Genomic DNA, 22943 nt, shown 5'->3' with positions numbered 1-22943 from the left:
CACTATCATCAGGGCACTCATTTACAAAACGGGCAAAATCTATACACACCAAGGATGTTATAAAATAGAGGATCTGCCCATACGTATCTTCATCTTATGAGCTCAGTGAAGCCGAGAAACAACTGAGCATCGTCTGAGTTGGTACGTCTGATTGGCTACTCACGTTTCCGCCATGTTTGTTGGCTCGGAACATTGCGATCTTAGTGGCGCGGAGCGGGCAGAGTAGGTGTGGCAGAACTATGACGTATGGCTTCACGATTTTGTTGTATGGGCAGATCCTCTATTTTATAACATCCTTGATACACACTCTCTTCGTAGTTGATCTTTCAATAGACGTACAATGCCATTTTGCGCTGAAACTGAGAACTAACACAAATTGCACACCAATGTAACTTGGCACTGCAGATTGCACCAAGACACAAAATAAAGCAACAGTAGAAGATACATATTATATAAAACCTTATTGTAACAATTCCGTTGCTGTCACTGTTCGAACAAAGGAAATAAGTTAGCAGAAAAATTCTAAATAAATGGCTGATAGATTCTATAAAAATTCTTATAAACAAACGATTGGTAACAGTTTGCATATGTATTGCAGTGTCATCTACTGGGTATAAAATAAGCAACTATACATAAGACTTAATTACAAATAAGCACAATAATAACAAAATGAAGTAGTAAAACTAAATAACATTTCATTTAGAATCAATTTTATTTACAAAAATGTGTCAAATAATTCGCACACCATTATTATTTCATTAGGTCCTCCCAGGCCCTGCATATTCATTTAAGGGGTTACTAAAATAAATCAAATTTTACTGATTTACAGATAGCTCAAAAAATATTCTAATGCTACTAATGAATACATAAAATAACGTTAAAAGAATACACAAATAACAAGACTTATTGATTGAATAAATCTGCAAAAGCTTTGAAAATAAAATCCCACAGGGCCTGAGAGGCCCTGCATATGCATACAATGGCTAACAGAATCTGTGGCCAAATAATATCTGTAAAGAGTTCTTTTAGCTTCCTTTGTTTTTCTCCCTTTCTTCTCGGTTCTAAATATGTCATAATCTACAAACGTATTAAATTTTGTTGTGTTATTCCAAATTGTGTTGTGTTGTGGCATTTGTGAATTTCCATTGGTCGTTTAATGGATTTCATGCAATTGGAAGTATAATAATGTAGATTGTTGTATATTTCTTCTTTAGTAATTTCAAGCATTGACAGTAAACGGGAGAGAATCCTCGGTGACAAGTATCACGGAGTACTGAACTCAGTGAATGGCGTGGGAGACCCGGGTTCGATTTCCGGCGGGAGCTCATGTGGTTCGGATTTCACGTTAATCAGTAGGTCCACGTCTCATATAGCCCCCCTGCTGAACGGGACGTTAAACTCAAAATCAACTCAACTCAACTCAGTGATTTCGGAACTCAGTCCTCACTGGAAATAGTCTATTATGGCAATCACAGCCCAACGAGAGTGGCATAATTTTAGTATCCTCGGTCGGATTGCAGTTTTGAAACCGTTGATCACCACCAACAACAATGCTATAACACTACGAAAATGGTGAATATATGCGTATATACTCTTATGTTTAGATAGTGTGAAATCAAACAATGACTTCCCAGAGCATCAAGTCTGAAATAGTTGTTGGTGTGTCTGGAAGATATGACATAATGACTGAAAATATTACATTTAATTAAGAAAACAATCTTTGGCATTCTCAACGCAGTTTTCTTCTCCATATGTTCTTCCGTATTACAGTTTGTGGGGATACAGAATAATCTTTCGAGTTTGTATCCTCTTCCGGGGACAATCAAGAACCTTACGTTTCACATTGTACGCTTTATTTATTTATTTATTTATACATATTTTTGGGCATTGCTAGCATCTACAGGCTTAAGCTCGCTACGTATGAGGGATGATGTCTCTCAGCGAGAGGGGAAAGGAAGGATGCGGCCTGAGATGTGAGTGTTAAGTACCGTCCCGGAATTTGCCTGGTGTCAATGAGGAAAACTCAGAAAAACACACTTAGGATGCCTAGCCTGAAAAAGCACTTACACCTTTTCGACCGAGTATCCTGATCGGGGATCACACCCAGGATTGCTTGCTCCCAAGGCGAGACCGTTAGCACATTATATACTTGAAATTTCACGAATTCCTATACGGCAAAGTGTATATTAAGTTGAAGTTAAGTATCTTTTCTAACAATTCATTCTAAAATTTTAGTATTTTAATATTTTAAAATTGTAAACCCGAAAATATTGTCATATGTAAGTATTTTTTTTATTTGGTAAATTTATGTAAGAAAATGATAAATCCGCATTGAATGAAAAATAAAATACTAACTATTTTAATTGAAACATATTAAATCAGAGTCAGTTTCAAAATCTAAAATTCATTTTATTGAGTGAAGTTCTAAACTTATTTTACGAGATAGTTATGTGAAACTCTCAAACAAGAAATTACTGAAAGGTACACGGAACCCATTCAAAATAGTCTTTATCACAATGTCCGAGTTAAAGGAGAAGGATGAGTAATGAAAGTGAACAATCATGGCATAATTGGTAGAATGAGAATGCAGAAGAAAAGTGGAAAACCCCGAGAAACTCCCACAGACCTAATATTGTTGACCAAAAATTCACTTGAAATGAGTCAAAACCAGATACTTTTTGCAACAATGGTAAGCTCTTTTTACTGAATCACGGTACTCCTATAAGCCCTTTTAAAAATTTCTTATAAGAAAAAAACTGGATTAAAGATTAACTTCATTTCTTCATACGCTTGAACAATATCTACTTCGATACCAGAGATGTTGGAAGGATCATTTGCCTTTTCTCTGTAATATCACAAGTTCCAGCTTGTTTTGGGCTCTAAGAATTCACCACAGCAGTAACTAGAAAACTAAAATATAATATCTTTGCATATTACCTTTCCAGATTCTTTCGAAATCTACATATCTCTTATTCAAGTACATCGTTTAAGTACCCATAGTGGCATTACGTTAAGAATATTAAAATTTCTATCCATCAAAATATTGGGTTCGCATTCATTTCATTATATTTTCCCTCTTCCTAGAGCAAGATATCGTGAATAATTAATCTGAAATTTCGAATTTCGGTACTCTAGTATCTTGTAATTCTCACAGGATTACATCATACAGCCACCGGATGCATACTATTTCCGGAATTTATAGTCCAACTTTATGAGCACCCTGTGTCGGGATGAGATATTAAAAGAATGAAATGAAATTCTAGCAAAACGGACGAGGAAGAGGGGGGAATAAGAGGACTAGGTGGACACAAAGAAAATAAATGAGAGAGAGAAGATAACTAAACTTATGTAATTGCTATCGTGGGTACAATTTGAAATTACGAAGATAAAGGAAGAGGCTGGCACTCCCTATACCACTACAGGAGTACGAGAAGGAAGTCATTGGTAGAAAGTGTGTGAGAATGCGTCGATAAGCAACTTTAAGTACAAGAGGAATGTACACATAGAAAGAAAGAGGGAAAAAAATTAGAGGAAAAGGGGAAGAGACCGATATGAGAATATGGTGGAAGTAAAATTTAGGACAAGAGAGCGAAGGAAGTATGGCCATTGCCCTGAGGATACAGAATATAGAGCTGGCCTTCCTTAGAAGCAGGAAAATATCCTCTTCTTGGTCAAAAACCCATTTTCGTAGAGAACAACGCAGCTGAAGGGAACTAGAGTATAGAATAGAGAAGAGAAGAGAGTAAAGTTAAAGAGAGAGAGAAAAGTAGAAGTCCTGGCCACGAATCTGGTGAACGTAAATTTAACTCTCGGCTGCATGCAAAGGAACGGAAAGGGGGGAAAAGAAAGAGTGACCTTATCGAATAAAAAGTAACAGGAACCATTATTTCATTTCGAAAAGCGTAATCCATTTGCATACAGCTAATTTAGATTATACAGTGCGATTACGAAATCCCGCCCCCTGACAGCAGAAATTGATTCTTTCGGAAGAATGGAAGAGAGGAGAAGAGAAAAAAGAAAGAAAAATGAGAAAATAAACTAAAAATTATGGTGTAAGAAATGATGGTCAAAATCCGAAGTTTCCGATTTTGAAGTATACGATTTGCGGACTCATAATAATTATTAATGTGCCTCAATATGTAAAATTAATCATAAATTTCATACGTGTTTATATAAATTAACAACATAATAAAGTTAGTTACTTTTCTTATTTCACTACAAAACTGGAATTAGATTTAAGGTTAGACCTTTGTATATTTATTCCATTGTATGGTGTTATAGTTGACAAAATAAAGAAATGTCTTGAAGTACGTTTAATTGACTTTTAGGTTTAAATAATACTTATTGCAAAAAAAGTAACTAGTTCGTGTTCCAGTGAAAGAAGTTTGATTCTTCCTTATTGCAAAATTATATAAATTAGTAGCTTCTAACATTCTAAAACTGTGCTTTGGCGGTCTTCACTTGCTTCCACTTCATAAATTTAAACATTCCTTCATTAACACTTACATTTGCCTCAGTCTTGTTCAGTTTACAGAGCATAAGATCTAAAATTAATCTGAAGATTTCAATCAATTTCACTGTTTATTTAATTTGTTATTATTTTCTGAAAATTATCAGAATAATTGAGTCATTGACGTGGAAAAGCCTGCGTCATTGACGTGGAAAAGCCTGTAAGTCACAAAAAGTCGAAAATTAATTTTTTTGGCAGTAAGAATCCATGTCTGTGGTGTGATAAAGCCAGTAAAGCATTAGTTTAGTTTCTGCAGCTGTCCAAGGATTACGTTACCGTTAAGTATGAGGGCTTTGGCTCAAACTTTTAGTTTAATTTTTCTAAAAATTTGGTAGTTGTGACTTACATTCTTTTTCATCTTAAGGCCCCAATTAATGAACAAATAAACGAATACATACACGATCGAATCAAAATAATGTAATGTTTATCTTGATAATGAATGCAAATTGATATTTTTTTTAAAAGTACATTTTAGATATGTTTACCAAATCTTACAAACACACCAGTATCATAAGAAAAAAAATACTGTATATTTATAAATAAATTAATATAGATTATTTATACAAATATCAGACTTTTTCGTCCTTGCAGTACTGGGATCTGGCAATTTTTTAAGATACAACGAATACCTGGCATGTGACCTAAAAAGAAGTATTTTAAGGAAATTATCGTTAAGACTTTAGACTTTATCAAGCAATACATTAATATTTTGATTCTATCATGTTTGCATTAAACTCATTTGACATAACTGTAGGCATTAAAATGTATCAACAAGTGTACGTAATCGCCAGTGGCGGATCTATCCCGGGGCCGGGGGAACTAGGACCCCCAGTTTTCTCAGTGACAAAAATAATTTAAGCTATTGTTTATATATGTTAAAAGTTTATAGTAAACTCATGGTATACCTATCATAGTTTGAGATCTGGTTACACCCCCAGTTCTTACCTTCTAGATCCGTCACTGGTAATCGCATCTATTTCGTTGGTTCAAGAAAGAAAAAGTCTGCAAGAATGAATATGAAAGAAACTTGTCTTTACTACAAATGGCATGACTTTCCCTGTACTGTTCAATCATTAAACTTGTTGCATACAGATGATTCATTGATTCATAAAGGATACTTTGCATTATACACAGTATCTTCTGAAAGAATGCGCCTGCTTGAGCAAATGACATAAATAAACTTCACGCTTGCTGTAAAATCAACAGACTTGTAATTGAAAAAGTCTGCATTCAACTATGGTTAAACAACAACATTTTGATACATTTTGGTATGTTTAATTGTCTTACACGCTAGTACGACTGTAATAAGTACATTCACGGATATAAGTCACACTTTTAGTGAATATTTTTCATTCCTTACTTGTATCACTTGCAAGAATAAACACTCATAATTGCCTGTTGGTTTAGTGATAAATCATATTTCAATAAGAGCACTATGTTTTAATTTTATCTTCTTTCGTTCTGACATTCGACAGAAATGCTAACTTTATTGATGTAATAAAGATCACAATTACTAGTGGAACTCTTCAGGAACAATAGAAGAAAAAGAGAGAAAGAAAGACCCTTTTTGACAATTCCTGTTTTTACAATTCCCACTAACAGGCAATTAACAAATTACCTGAATCTTTATTTAAAAAAAGTCAATGTTTTTAAACACCAAGAAACTATTTGCTAAGCAAAATAATATATTCGCATTTAAAAACTACATTCGAGTGACAGTTTCGCCAACTAACACTTTACCTTCATCAGATACTATCAAGTGACACTATTCACTTGATAGTGTCTGATGAAGCCAAAATGTTAGTTGGCGAAACTGTCACCACGTATGTAGCTTTTTAATGTGAATATATTGTTTTGCTTAGCAAATAGTTTGTTTGTGTTTAGTTATATACCAAGCAAAGCTTCTACTTATAAAAATATAACAATATTTTCTTCGTATTCTTTATCTTGTCTAGAGATGGAACGATGATACACAAAGAACAAAAAACTTATTACCAACAATGGTAAAAAAAATAATAATAATAATAAAATTTACTTACGTATTACTTCCATTTTGCCTTCACCAGACACTGAGGCGAAAGAAGGTCCTTCTGCTGATACTTCACATCTGTAGTTGCCCTCAGATTTCACTGATACGTTCCTTAACTCCACTTGCTGCGCATTTGAGCCATACTGTTGGGGAAAGATATTAGAAAATAATACGATTTTTATATGGGTATTGTTATTTCTTAAATGATATAAAATATTAATTACTTAATGCTTGAATTAAGCTAAGACTATTCAGTCTAGAGCTCTACTTTACATGTATCCTGAGTTGCCACTTGGTAAAAGATTATCATCCTTGATTACTCGAACAATTTATCTTTACGTTTGAATTTATTTCACTTTATATAATTATACATCTACGTGTATACATTTTACCAATAACTTACAGTAGACTTATTAAGTCAATCATCGATTTTAATAATGCGAGAAGAAAAAGGTAATAACTAGAATATCAAGGTCAAGGCATATTACTCTTAAACTGCATTTATTCAATCTTATGTTCTTATTTTTTCATTACTTAAAACATTTAAGTACACCATGAGCTTCACACGGGCATGATGACCACTTCGTGGCAATTTGCTCTAAGAATGCTTTGTTATCTGTTTGGTAAACAGAGTAAATAAAAAAAATGAAATCTTTGAGTTTTACGTTCCATTGTTATGCCGGCTAGGCTAAAGGATACGGTGATGATGAGAAATGAATGAAATGGTGTAATGAAGAAAGTGGGAGGAAACGGGAGAACTCACTGAAAACCCATGCACATGATGTTTGTCCACCACAAAGTTTACTTGGCACGAGCTGGGATCGAACCAAAAACCACATGCACCAGAGGTGAACGCTCTACCACGGAGCCACCGCTGCCCCCCGGTACACGGAAGAATCTCGCATACAAAATAAATCAGCTTTCACATTATTTTACTGATAATATGACCCAAGAATTCTGATGGCTTAAGGGCAGGTTGTTTACCTATTTGAACCTTGGTCGTGGCATGCGTACTCTGTTAGGAGGAACAATATATGCATAAAAATTCTCTTGATTTTGGATTTCACTCCCTACACTACTTATTTCCAAATTGCTTACAAAGAACATTCAATAGAAGACCGGATTGATTAGATATCACACTTCATTCCAGTGATTTGCAACTAGCAGAATCATCTAGATGTGACTTTTAGCATCGTATGTTTTATAGTGTGTTAGTTGTTATATTAGTTATATATTATTTTTTGAGATACCACACTTTGATTGAGCACTTATGTACGGTAATGTCAGATTATCAAGAGCTGTAGAATAAAGCATCTTGTAGAGCAACGTGTTTGTGTCAGGTCCTACTACAAGTCAGAAGAAACTACAAGAGACATTCGAAATGCATCAGGAGGCATATGGCAGGCCGCGGTGGCTCAGCGATAGTGCGTTCACCTCTGGTGCTTGGGGTCCCTGGTTCGATCCCAGCTTGCTCCAAGTGAACTTTGTGGTGGACAAACACCGTGTGCGTGGGTTTACTCGGAGTTCTCCCGTTTTCTCCCACTTTCTTCATTCCACCATTTCATCCATTTCTCATTATCTCATCGTCTCCTTTAGCCTAACCAGTATAAACATGGGAAGTAAAACTCAAAGATTTCATTTCATTTCATTTTTCAGGATGCATATGGGAAAACTGCATGAGCATAGGTCAATGTTTCAAAAGCTTCAAATTGGGCAGAAAAATCGACGAAGACTGATAGACTTTCACAGACCTAGATGACATTTCAGATAAATAGACGATGATCGTGTCGAATATGATTGTGCTCTTATCCATGCAAATCATCAACTAATAGCCGAAAAAGTTGCTCAAAAAGTGAACATAAGTGTAGGATATGCCATGTAGAGACACAACAAGATGCGAAGAGACAATTGCAGTTAATTCCAGGAAACATGTTGCAGAAGGCATTCAATTCGTAGAGGAGAAGTTGACACCAACAGTAAACGGATCCGCATTGAAAGACATAGAGTTGATTAAACATGACACTTATTAATATAGATTTTACAGCAGCAGCCAGGTCTTTTGGTGAGTAGGCTTTGTATTACTCTTTGTCATCGTCCGTGCTTTGGTAAGACATATGGGTATTGATCAGGGCTCTTAAGAAAATGCTGTTTTAACACTCGCAGACTGAATTAATACGAACTCTAGTAGAGTGCTTAGATGGTACGATTGTGTTTGAATTCACTATTATTTAAACAATATGTAAGCTAGAAATATTTAAGATAATATACAGATTTATAGTTTATAACCTACTTCAATTTATTTAGTTTTAGGAAAGATCTTGCCTTATTGTTAATCCATGGAATAAATACTGCAAAATACATAAAACTTTTAATTAGAAAACAAAATAGGCATAAATTCTCCATTTCCAGTATTTATTACAGGTCCACTCAGAGATGAAATTCGAGAAAATCTTAAGATTGATCTCACTACACAAACCCTCTTCTTTTATGGACCTTCGTTGCTAATTTACAGACGCCAGAAATAAAAAAGAAAAGTAAGATTCTGATACCGCCTACAGATAAATGCTGGTGGTGACAAACTATATTAATCATAAGGGATTTCGTACCCACTGGCGCAAATCCCGGAGATGAAGGGGCATGTCCCACGTAATCTTGGAACTGGGGGACTGCTCCCCAATAATCCCAATTTAAAATGTTTTTCTTGGTAGAAATGTGATGATTTGTGTCCGAATGCTACAAGGAAAAGTGAGATGAAGTTGATGTCAATTGGTTTGTTTCATTTTCACTATTTCACGTGCATCGCCTGATATATAATATACAACAGGTTGACCTCAGAAATCTACCGTAATATGGGTCTCATCTCCCACCCCCTAGAATAAGCCTCAAATCTGTCCACCTCCCAATGTTGAGAACAACTCTGCTCCCTTATCCTCCATAGCAGTTTTTCAACTTCATAAATATTTTGAACATCCTTTAAAAATATATATGGGAACGGTCTTACCCGTATCTCCCCCCCCTCCACAATGTTGAAGACAAATTTGCGCCGATGTTCGTACGTCAAGTCAAGTTTGAAGTTTTAAACTCATTCTGGTGTAAAAAAAAAAAAAAAACTCATTCTTGCAAGTTTTCAGCGATATTCAATAGTTTTAATGAAAGTATGAATAATGTTCACTGGAAGAGACCAAAATTACATAGGAAAGGTAAACTTGTAGAGATAATTTCTTAACTTCCTTTCTGACAATGTTTTTTTTTTTTTTTAACAATGTTACTATTATATTTATAAATTAGAAGTAAATGTGTCACGGTTAGTAGTTTGTACGTGTCACTGTTAAGAGAAAACCAACAAAACTAGGTATAATTTGCTACTTAACAGATATGAATAACTAAATAAATAATCTCTTTGAGTCGAATACGTCTTAAAGCGAATAATGTACCTTTTAACGCCATAAAAAACAATTTGTGCCGATTATTTCAATTAGGACTAGGATTAGGAATTAGATTTCAGGGCTTTCGGTATCTATGGCCATGTTAGCCAATCATATATGAGGAATGACGTCCCTCGGTAATCACACTATCACAGGAAAGAGAAGGAAGAAAGGATTGGGGAAGGAAGGAAGCGGCCTGGGATCTGTATGTTAGGCACTTTCCTGGTGTGAGTGAGGAAAACATTACTCAGAATGGTTAGCCTGAAAAAGCTTTTACACTTTCTCGACCGAGTGTCCTCACCAGAAATCGAACTAGGTACCGCTCGCACCAAAGACGATAGCGTAACAACTACTCTACGCGGAGACAATCTGATTATTTCGAAAACGAAACAACCAAATTTACGTTCAATCACATAATATCGATTGATACATGTCTCGGCTTTGTGCAATATTATACTTCTTAAAAAATTAAGGTTAGCAGTTTATCATAATTTAGGGTTATATTTCATTAACCAAGCAGTATATTGTTATCTTAGTGTAATAATGAAAAGCTTTATAAGGTTAAAGTTTATTATCAGTTTCATTTTGGTGGGTGGCACGGTTATCGTACAGTATTAATTTTAAGGACTACTAAAACACTAGTTTCTCTTGTCAACTACATATAGTTGGACCTTGATAACTCATACTTAGAATTCCTTGATAAAGCGAATGTTTCCACATTCCCTTGAACTCTTCATAACACTGAATCTTAAACTCTGTAAGTCGTATGTTAAAAATTACAACCTCGATATGTTGAGTTTTAACGATATCATAATCATATTTAAAAACCTCAGTAAGTTGAACTTTCGTATCTGCAAACCTCTACGAGTCAAAGTTTACTTCTACAAGTGGAGTGTCTCTTCATGTGACCTCAATAGCTCGAAGCTATAGCTCCACGTTTTTACGCAATTGTCATAGTTGTTAGCCCTGTCATAGTTGTTCCTATTGTGTACTGTATTTGTGTTTTACTTAACTCTAGTATTTTATTTTTACGTTAAGAAACTTTCACAACTACGAGTTATAGAGGTTGAATGAATAAAACTACAAGTTATGGATGTTATATAGTTTCTTTTCATGAGTAACGAGGAAACTCAGTATCTCGAATTTTTGTTGTGGCCAACCTGAGAACTCGAACCTCGATTACTCGAAAAACTCGATAACTCGAATTTGTAACTATTCTCTTTAGCTTCAAGTTATCGAATACCCACTGTATAACAATTTCCTCTCATATCATTTTGTTGAGATCAATAAAACCAAGTGACTGACTCATAGATGTTGGACAAAGAAATATGAACAAGTCAAAAACAAAAGACCCTGGTACAATATACCACATTTTGAGGCAGGAAGCCAAAATCATCATTATAGACGTCATCCTCAGCAGCAAACATTCTTTGCGACGGTCCCTTAAAATTTGCTGTTAGGACTGTGAGTAGTCATTGCTCCACACAAGGGTAAAATGGGCTCTGCGGAAAAACCAGGATAACAAGGTCTATACTTTCATACAACCACCATGAAACATACACTCTTGGCAGAACAGTCTGGAGCGTAGGTTTCAAACGGTGTTCATCACGCGTACACACGTTCTGTTGTAGGTAACACTGTGAATGTCGGTTCATCGGATTTCGTGACGTGTTCTCATGGCTCAGCAGCCCACATCCTGTGGTCCATGTACCTTTGTGACATTCACAGTTGTCAGCACAAGAATGGACATAGCAACCTTGCGTTGAATATCCACTGTATGGGATTCCTTCACACTGGTTTTTTGGTAATGGAGATCTCTTGCTAACAATTGACTTCCGCCGTATTTTTAGCAACAGCTGTCTTATGTCTTGCCACATTCGTTTCAATGTAATTCTGCCCTTATCTAACAGTGTTATTGTTCGCAGCCATGGTTTCCCTATTATGTATTCCCACACGACATCGGAAGCAGTGGGTTGATATCTTCAAACATAAGCTACTGTTGTCACAAATGCTCCTACTAACCGGACACCAACAATCTTCCTTCCTTGAAAGTCTGCAAGGTCTTTATTTGAACTCACAACAACACTCAAGGATGAATTGAATGTTGATAACAGATTAGCATTTGTCCACACCATACACAGACAGAGCTCCTTCGTGGCTAAACGATTAACGTACGCGCCTTTGGTGTGGGAGACCCGGGTTCGATTCCAGGTGGGAGCTCACGGATTCGGTTCGGATTCCACGTTAGTCAGTAAGTCCACATCTCATATAGCCTCCCTGCTTAACGTTACGTTAAATTCAGAATCACTTAAATTCAATCGTCGACAGCGTCACAAAGTGTCGTATCTCAAAAAAATCGAAAATTGGGATATTTTACTATGTAGTTGCATACACTGACTTCTACAATTTCCCAAAGCGACAGATCTGTAATGTGCGTTGTTTTGACGGTGGTGATGACGTCACTGTGTCGTATCTTAAGATGAAGCATATAAACCATTTTCACAAACAGTCGTATCTTGAGTTACGACAGTTTGTGAGCAATAGATCTTTCGCAACTGGACAGATACGCCTATATTCAAAGCAATTTGTTTATATATACAAAGTGGCACAAAAGTAGGTATACAGTCCCTTACTGATAAATTCATTGCTTTTTATATCATTTCTTATTGTCATCCATCAGGTAGACTCAGTTTCTTTATCATTTCTTCCTCATGTATTTTTACTTATATCTTAAGCTCGGAACAGCCGAAGCAAATAAACTTATAAGCTAGAATGTTATACTTGATCAATGCGGGGCTGTATACATATATATTCACATGGCATGGGTCGTCCTCAGGTTGTGGATCGACACGACATGACATTTTTGAGTTTTACATCCTACGGTTATGCCGGTTAGGCTAAAGTAGACGGTGATTATGAGAAATGAATGAAATGGTGGAATGAAGAAAGCGGGAGGAAACGAGAGAACCCCGAGGAAACCCACACACACGCTATTTGTCCACCACAAAGTTCACTTGGCGAGAGCAGGGTTGGAACCCGCGACCCCATGAACCAGAGGTGAACGCTCTACCACTGAGCCACCGCGGCCCCAGGTTGCGGATCGAGGAGAAGGCCTTTAGATATAGAGGTTAGCTGCGAAGATACTGAATAAGCAGTCGCGGGCAGACAAGGAGTGGCCCTCCAGCTTGGGGGTTTGGGTGAGCCTAACAAACTCATCCTGTAATAGAAAAAAATACACTTTTTCAGAAACAATCACAGAAGCCTCGGACCAAGACTGATAACTTGGCACGACATCAGAATGGATATGAGATTTGGATCATGGAATATTAGAATTCTTTATAGGGAGGCGCTTAAAATCCGTAATGAATGAGTTGGAGAAATACAGGATGGATCAAGTAGGAGTTCAGGTTGGTTGCTATGATGGGGTATGCGGTGCAAACACGTAAGAACATCAGAGAAATTTCTCTCCGATTCTTTGAATCTAGGCATGGACAAAATGAGGGAGATTCAGTCCACAGTGCTATAAGCACATCTATTAAGCACTGTGGCAGTAATTTTGTACCCTCGCAACTTGAACCGATTGTTAAACTGGCAAGGAAAAAGAACCCATATACCGTTCATTGTATTGACAGAAGCGATGTATGAGATTAGATCTCTGTCCCAATGTCTTTGTATTCTGTCAGTTAGACGTGACGAAAATGGAGATCCAATCAATCGGGCGGAAATGCGCGAAGTGAAAGTGAACAAAGACTATCCAAACTGCATTCAGTTTAAGACAAGTCATTTTGAGGACACTTACAGAACTATTTCCCTGAAAAGAACGCAAATTGAATCCACCAGATAGAAGTTCTTACTTTGCATACTTGTCAAAAATTATCGCTCCAGAGAAGTACGAGGACTCGTTTTGATTGATTGATTTTTAACGTCCCTTTCAGCAGCGAGGCTATATGAGACGTGGACCTACTGATTAACGTGGAATCCGAACCACATGAGCTTCCGCCGGGAATCGAACCCGGGTCTCCCACGCCTACGAGGACTGGTTATCATTGTGTACGGGCCCAACTGCAATCATTCGAAACCCTGAACATGTTCAATTTTACAGAAACTTACCACATTAGCCATCCTTCTCAAGTGAAATATCAAAGCACGCAATTTGCAAATTACTTTGAAAGATTTTATATTCTGGCAACGGCAACTTGATAGCAATATTTTATGTTATGGTTAGTATGCTCTTAATATTGTGTTTCTTGTGTGTTCTCAGGAATTTCGTTTTACCCTCAAGAATCTCAGGAAGCATTTGTTAAATTATTTTGTGTAATAAACACGAAGTTTTTCAATAAAAGTGCAATATATTCCGATTGTTCATCTATTAATCTAGTTCTCAGTATAAAAAATATGCGTCGTATCTTTCATACAAGAGAGGATTACCATCGTCACAAACTGTCGTATCTTTTTCCCGCCAAATTTTCCTCAAGCTTTTACAGGCAAATTCCATAAAACTTTCTCCACTGATTTCTTATGCTTTAAGTTATAACTTGGTAAATTTTCTCTCCTTTCGGTAAAATAGATTTTGAGTTATGGCTGTTCAAAGTTCTGTGAAAACCTAAAAATCGCTCTCCTGAAAAGTTTAGAAAACTGAGATACGACAGTTTGTGATGCTGTCGACGAATACAATAAAACACTATCACTTGTTGTATGTACAAAAACGTTCGAAATATACACATAATTTCTGACAACTATTCACATTATTTTATCCAACCCCTGTATGTCTCATGTTTCAATTTTTTCTCTGTTATTCCATAATAGTTTACGTATATGCATTACGTAAAATCTAATTAAATGAATAAATAATTTCCAAACATCAGTTTCGCTTTTCCACTCTACTTCGTAACATTTTCGCACCCCATTTGTGCGGCACCTCTGTCTCTTTCCGTTTCTTACAAAAAGTAAAAAAAAAAAAAAAAAAAAAAAAAAAAAGAAAAGAAAAGAAAAAAGAAAAAAGTGGGTCGAGAAAAATATCCATACAAAACACGAACATAAGTTCTTCGTCATCGCCGTGTATAGTATTATGTTATTAGACTGGCTTTAGATGATTTCAATTCCTCTGTTGTTGGAAAATCTTAAACCGGAAACATCAAGATATTGCTTACTCGTGCGTGCACTGGTTGCTTTATATGTTCGCAATACTGGCAATATTGCAGGCTGGAAGATTTCAAAGCAATTCTCAAAGTTAGATGGAAGGAATTACGTTTCACTGTTAAGTTTACAGAAATTTACAGTTCAGTAAATTCTATTGCGGAGCGTTACTATAAATTCTAATGTGTTTGTTGCTGTGTTCTCTTGTACAAAACTCTTGTATCTATGTAGTACTCTCTTCTTGAGAGATTAGTGGAGTTATATCTTCCTTTCAAGATCATCTTTTTAAAGGGAATTCCTACAATTTAAATTATTTTGTAGTTTTAATACATTGTCAAATGTGCGCATAAACGACTGGTTAACGTTCTTGCTTCTCAGTCAGGATGATGTGAATTCAAATACCATGGCAACTCTTTCTCATTGACTTATTTTCGGGTTATTTCCGTGAGTTACTTTAGATGAATACTGGAATGATATCTAAAACGGCAACAGTTATTCTGCTTTTAAAAAAATGTTGTTAATTTCTAATAATTTCAATGTAAACTGGCCTCGTAGAGAGTAGCTGGAGATATTACCTAGATAGCAGGTTAACTTACGTCAAATTTGACTTAAGTTTGACGCATCAACTTAAGTTTGATTTTGAGTTAAATTTGAATGAAGCTAGTGTGTAAATAACTATTCTTTTACAACACTTATTTGATGTAGCAAGTTTGACGTAAAGAATATCGATTGTAATTTGTCAGTTGCTACGTAAGAGCTCGATTCCATAGTATTTTAGGTCCCCTGCGTATACTCTGATAGTTTCTTCATTCGTTGATGTGTATTGCAAGTATTTGTGTTCTAAAACGACAGATCTTTAAGCCCCATACTTACAAACTACACCCTTCTCATCCGTTATTGGTGTGGCGGTATGGTGGCTCAGTGGCAGAGAGCTTACATCTGGTCTGTGGATTCTCTGGTTCGATCGCCGGCCAAGTAAATTTGTGGTGGACAACATCATGGTCGTGGGAGTTTCCACTGGTACTCCCGTTTCCACCCACTACCTCATTCCACCAATTATTCCATTATCATTCACTTGCTTTAATTATATCCCCCTTAGTCTAACAGGCATAATCGTTGGACGTTAAACTAAAAAATCAAAAGATTTAATCTATTAATGAATAGGCCTACTTCTATTTTTTTACCGACCCTTTACTTCTTGCTTTCCAAATTAAAAGAAAAAACTCCCTACATATTTACTTGACCTGTAAAAGTTGATTCAAGTTCAAACCAAATTTGACACGTTAAAGTTGGATCATGTTTATCTCACTCTTTGCGATCAACTTAATTTAATATTATTGAAACACTCTATGTGACCAATTTAATTTAATTTCATTCCAGATACTTGCTGTGATGAACTTAGTTTCATTTCATTAAACCACTATGTGTGGCCAACATTAGTAAATAAAGTGTATCTTGTGAATAAAAATATATTATTAAAAAACAAAATAAGTACAGGGTGATAAATAAGCTTTAAATCATTCAATTATTAAAATGTATTAATCATTCAATGTGATTTTGAAAGATTGGCAAAGAATTAAAAAAAGGCATTTCTATTACACAATGACATGCTGGTAAAGTTTCTCTAAGTATGAAAACTAACTTATCCTCGTACGTATTGGTTATATTTATATACAACTCAGCCAAAGATTATTTAATTATAACCTTTTGCACGCTTATTTGTCAAACATATCTCTGGGAGGTCAGGAATAGCTTAAGTTAATTATTTCAAGAAATAAAGAGCTAAAAACAGATTGGATTGGATTTTGAGTTCAGCATCGCTTTCAGCAGCGAGACTACATGAGACGTGGATCTAACGATTAATGTGGAATCCGAATTACAAGATCTCCCCCCAGGAATCAAACCCGGGTTTCCCACACCAAAGTAGCGTAAGCTAACTGTTTAGCCATGAGAAGCTCAGTAAAAAGTAGAAAGACACACGTTTAAATTCTTTTTCATGATAATACATACTTTGGAAAGAAGAGTACTTAAAAACAAACTCTGGTGTTTCACTCCAGTTTTCTTTTATTTCAATGACGTTCCAAAGGTAACTGATTGTCTTCATCATCATCAAGTTTGCAGTAAATTAGAGAATAATTGTACAATAGGTATTGTATCAAGTTTAACCCTTACATTGCTCTAATTTAATTTTTCAATATATAATAATGAAACATTGCCACAACGTTGATTCTAATTCAAATTTATGTTATTAAATGTTTTCTTAATTATTTTTCGACCCAACATATTTCAGGCAAAACTTTTCTTGTAGGCCTTATATTTGGAGAACTACATATAATGTAGCCAAATAACTCAAACTATTACTTAACTCAGTATGATGCGCTTATTCCGCAAAAATAAATAAATAAATAAATAAATAAATAAAATAAAATAAAATAAAATAAAAAAAGGTCTGTTCAAACATTTTGTGGGTCCTGATCCAAAAACTAATTATTGGCCAAGATCGCAATCTCTTGATCCATTTTTTGCATCATTTCTAAAATTCTTGGCCAAGATCGCACCCTTTTGATGCATTATTTGATCATTCCTTAAATTCTTGGCTAAGATCGCAATCTTTGGATCTATTTTTTTTGCATCATTCCTAAAATTCTTGGCCAAGATCGCAATCTTTTGATGCATTTTTTGATCATTCCTAAAATTCTTGGCCAAGATCGCAATCTTTTGATCCACTTTTTGAATCATTCCTAAAATTAATGGCCAAGATCGCACCCTTTTGATGCATTTTTTGGATCATTCCTAAAATGTTTGGCTAAGATTGCAATCTTTTGATCCATTTTTTAGATCATTCCTAATTCTTGGCCTAGATAGCAATCTTTTAATGCATTTTTTGGATCATTCCTAAAATTCTTGACCAAGATCTAAGTCTTTTGATCTATTTTTGGATCATTTCTAAAATTCTTGGCCAAGATAGCAATCTTTTGATGCATTATTTGATCATTTCTGAAATTCGTGGCCAAGATCGCAACCTTGTGATGTGTGTTTTAATCATTTCTAAAATTCTTGGCCAAGATCGCAATCTTTTGATCCATTGTTTATCGTTCCTAAATTCTTGGCCAAGATCGCAATCTTTTGATCCATTTTTTGATCATTCCTAAAATTCTTGGCCAAGATCGCAATCTTTTGATGCATTTTTGGATCATTCTTAAAATTCTTAGCTGAGATCACAATGTTTTGACACATTTTTTGCATCATTTCTAAAATTCTTGGGCAAGATCGCAATATTTTGATTTATTTTTTGGATCATTCCTAAAATTCCTCTTTTTGGTAATAAAATAATCTAACAAAATAAAAAGGTAAGGAAACGTCTAATATTATAATTTTGACTTAAAGTTAACGTCGCAACAATATTTGGTTAGTTATGAAATACGTTGATTGATTGAGTTGAGTTTAATGGGGACGTTAGCACTGAGGCTACTGGTTCTCGTCACGATCAATACGACTATTCAAACATGGATTGCTTTAAATAAAATTGAAAAACAAACATAGCAAAATTTAAGAGATAAAAAATATTCTGCAAAATAGAGATAAAAACCTGAAATAAGAGGTAAAAGAATAAACATGTGAAGTAAAATATATAACAATAACTAGTATAAAATAATAAAAGTTATAAAAGTGCAGCTTCGATAAACAAACGAATAGAAGAATAAAAAAAACTCAGAGGTACATCCCCAACAAAATTGAGATCATTTCCTAATAAACTTTCCGGTGTAAACGGCAGTCTGTGACGATTTCTGAGATCTGAGTATTCAGTTCATCCGAAAAGGAAGCGCCGAATGCCTAGAAAGGCAATATATTTCTCATAATGGGGACGATTCAAACAACACAGAAAATAACTGTCTCAGAAGAGAGTGTCCGAGAGGGAAACGCGTCAGGAACACTTCATCTCGGTAATTAGGGTGAGAGAATGTCTGCCACAGTAGTAATAGCGCCAGAAGTCACTTTTGCTCCTGGGTCCCTGCCTCAGGACCCATGGTCCCTGGCCCAGTGTTAATGACCTAGGGTTACTTAGAACCACCACGTCTAGATTTTCGCAGGGGTACCTTGGCCCACCCACCCTAAATTTTGGCAGATGTACATAGGATCACACCTCTTACATTTTGGAAATTGCGAATCTAAAAATTTGGTGTGGTACCTTAGACCTGGGTACGTACCTCTATCAGTATTGGGTGTCCATCTCGTTCCCGTTTATGGATAAAAAATTGCCAAAAATTCAAATTTCGAAGGTTTTTGACCCGATTTTTCCCTTTGATTAAGTCTTATTATCTTATAGGAATTTTTCGAACCTCAAAAAATGTAAACAATTTTCAAAACTAAAAATTTTTCAAACAAAAAATTGAAAATTTTCAAAATACGTTTTCGACCCCAAAAAATTAAAAATTTTAAAAACTAAAACTTTTCGAAACTTACTATTATTTTGTACTATTTTGTAAAAAATTTAATTTCCAAAATATTTTTCGGACTAAAAAAATGTTTCACAAAAACAACAGCTTTCGCTGGGAATCGAGCCCAGTCTCTCAAACCAAAGAAGTGTACGCTAACAGTTTAGCTATAAACGAGCTCGGTTTAATATTGATTGGTGAGTTCCGAACCATGGAGCTTAACAGATGTCCCTGTAAGCATACATTTATTCTTTAACAATGATGAAAGAGGGGACGATCCTTGTCGTTCGTAGATTAACTAAGGAGATGATGCTTTGATTAAATGTGATTGGTTCATTCTTAGAATTCTTACAAAATTGTTGTGAGTTTGAGCGATTATTAAACGCTCCGCGTTTTGTTGCTCAGTAAACGTTTCGTTGATGGAAACAGTGTTGCCAGATTTTAAAAGTCTAAATTACTCCGATTCTTCTCGAAACGGTTCCGCAGAGTGCAAGAATTTTCAAAACTAGAAATTACACGAACCAAAGAAAATTTGAAACATTTTTTAAAAATATTTTCAATTTTTAAAAAAATTTGAAACAAAAATTATTCGAACTAAATTTTCAAACAAAAATTCAAACTAAAAATAATTTAAAACAATTTTTGCAAACTGTTTTTTGAACCAAAAAACTGAAACAAAACAATTTCAAAATATTTTCGAACTAAATTTTCAAACCAAAACTTTTCGAACCAAAACAAAAATTGAAACTAATAATATTTGAAAACAATTTTTCCAAACTCAATTTTCAAACCAAAATTTTTCGAACCAAGAAAGTTGAAAAAAATTCAAAATAATTTTTCGAACTAAATTTTCAAACCAAAATTTTTTGAACTAAAAGGTTTCGAACTAAAAGATTTAAATGAAATTTAAAAATTTTCAAATTAAACTTTTTCTCGAACTAAACTTAAAATTTTCGAGCTAAAAATTAAAAACCAAATATTCGTTTCAAAAATTGTTTTGAATGTGTTTAGTTCGAAAAATTAATTTAGGAATTTATATTAGTTTTCAAAACGGTATAAATTTCCAGTTTGGTTTTTAATTTTTAGTTCGAAAATTTTGTTTAGTTCAAGAAAAAGTTTAATTTTAAAATTTATAGATTTGATTTAAATCTTTAGTTCGAAAAATTTTGGTTTAACATTGTTCGAAGAATTCTTTTGAAATTTTGTTTTCATTTAAATTTTGTTTTGGTTCGAAAAATTATGGTTTGAAAATTTATTTCGAAAAAAGTTTTGAAATGTTTTTAGTTCTTGTTCCGAAAAATTTTGGTTTGAGAATTTAGTTCGAAAAATTGTTTTGAAATTTTATTAGTTTCGATATTTATTTTGGTTCGAAAAATTTTGGTTTGAAAATTTAGTTCGAAAATATTCTTTCAAATATTTTTCAATTTTTTGAATTTTTTTGAAAATTTAGTTCGAAAAAATTTTGTTTTGAAAATGTTTCAAATTTTTGGTTCAAATTTTTTTAAAAAATTGTTTAAATTTTTTGTTGAAAAATTTTGTTTTTAAAAATTTTAGTTTGAATTTTTTGGTTAGAAAAATTTTTAGTTTTGAAAATTCTTGCAGTCTGCGGAACCGTTTCGAAAAGAATCGGAGCAGTTTAGATTTTAAAAATTTGGTAACTGTTTCCATCAACAAAGCGCTCACTGAGCAACATAACGCTGGGCGTTTAAAAATTGCTCAAACTCACAACAATGTTTTGTAAGAGTTCTAACAATGAACGAATAACATTTAAGGAAAGCATCTTCTTCTTAGTTAATTTACGAACGACAAGGATGGCCCCCTTTTTCATCATTGTTAGAGAATAAATATATCCTTTCAGAGACATACTATTAATCTGTTAGGATCCATGGTTCGGAACTTACTAATCAAAATTAAACCGAGTTCATTCATAGTTAAACTCTTACCGTACATGCCTTTGGTTTGAGAGACCTGGGCTCGATTCCCGGAGAAAGCTCTTGTGGTTCAAATCAGTAGGTCCTAGCCATACTGTTAAAAAGGGATGTTAAACTGAAATTTAACCTTGAAAATAGACCCTTGTATATGCCCAAGGTAATAAGACCTCATCAAAAGGGGTTAAATTCGGTCAACCGAAAAACCTCCAAAATTTTATATTTTTTTTACCCATGAAAGGGAACAAAATGGACCTACAAATTTCAAAAGTACATACCACTGTCTTATAGTCCCTTTCAACCGGTGCCGTGAAACTTTGACCTTGACCTTTGACCCATGCCAAAATCTGCTCCGAGTAAAGCGTGTGTTGGCCTCAGCCATGGTACCTCTAACTCATTCGTGCCAAGTAAAGGGATGACTCATTCGGGTAAACGGGCGGGCTCACTACTGACTCCGACTCAGTGCATACTGGAGCAAAGCAAGATAGAAGCTCTCCTACATTCAAACTTTCTTCATTATAACCCCACCTACTAACTCAACGAGACTTCAATGATTTCGTCCGGGGTTTACGATTGTTTAAACAACAAACCCAACTTTTGTGTTCGAGGCTCAAAAGTTGGAATCTATTACGTAAAGATACGAGGATATGTATGTACCATATACGCAATAGTGATTTCAAAGATTATTTCTCGACAGAGGGTGATGTAGTGTTTTATAGAAATGTGAGTGCAATTCTGAAGATTCTTAAACATGAACATCACCACACGAATGGTGAGTATTCATAGACTCCTCGAAATTTGCTTTTCATATGACTTCCAGTGGTGGCATGGATGTCTTTAGAGGAGATATTTCGCCTAGCGGGAACGTATTTTTTTTGTATGGCAGTTTCTTTAGCTCTATATGACGAGTGTCACAAATGTTTCAATGTTGTAATAACCAAGGTATTCAATATTCATTTTGAGTACCAGGTTTTGTAACAGCAGTACTACTCTCTGCATGGAGGACAAAATTTCTTCAACAACACTTGTAGCTTCTTCCTTTCCTTTCTAGAAACACACTTCAGACTGTTATGCTTCCTCTAAGGCGCTTTCCAGTAGTATCGGAAGTTGTCATTACAATGCAGTAGAGGCTTATCTTTCTGACAGGGCCTGGGATTCCGATTTCGGCGATAACATGATATTTCACACCACGATCAACATATGTCTCTGATACACGTCATGCCACGATAAGACTGCCCTTAAGTAACCCTGTTTATGGTACATTACAATTGGTATACTATAGAAGCATATAATTTATCAAATCTAGCAACAAATATACAACAAAGCATGTACGTATATCACTTGTTATATACTTTGTTAAAACTTTATATTATAGCTACCTTATATAAATGTTTTGTTTTGATTTAAAACATCGTATTTTGAGCCTACGTTCATCGACCAGGAGCCTACGTCCATTGACCTATCCGCTCTTTCCAAACA

The 22943-nt window shown here is 34.9% G+C and overlaps 1 protein-coding gene across 1 annotated transcript in view; it reads right to left on the bottom strand.

The window, feature by feature from the left end:
- Positions 1 to 22943, bottom strand: part of LOC145690296 (uncharacterized) — a 972285-nt gene that overhangs the window by 426333 nt on the left and 523009 nt on the right. Inside the window, exon 3 of the mRNA XM_081765071.1 lies at positions 6550 to 6682. Within this exon, the coding sequence (XP_081621197.1) occupies positions 6550 to 6682 (133 nt within the window). The remainder of the gene's footprint in view (positions 1 to 6549; positions 6683 to 22943) is intronic.

This window comes from Thermobia domestica, chromosome 7 (assembly GCF_964235325.1).
Source record: "Thermobia domestica chromosome 7, izTheDome1.hap1.1, whole genome shotgun sequence".
Classification (NCBI taxonomy): Eukaryota; Metazoa; Arthropoda; class Insecta; order Zygentoma; family Lepismatidae; genus Thermobia; species Thermobia domestica.
Note: the sequence above shows the minus strand (reverse complement) of the source record. Positions and strands in the feature narration are given on the sequence as shown.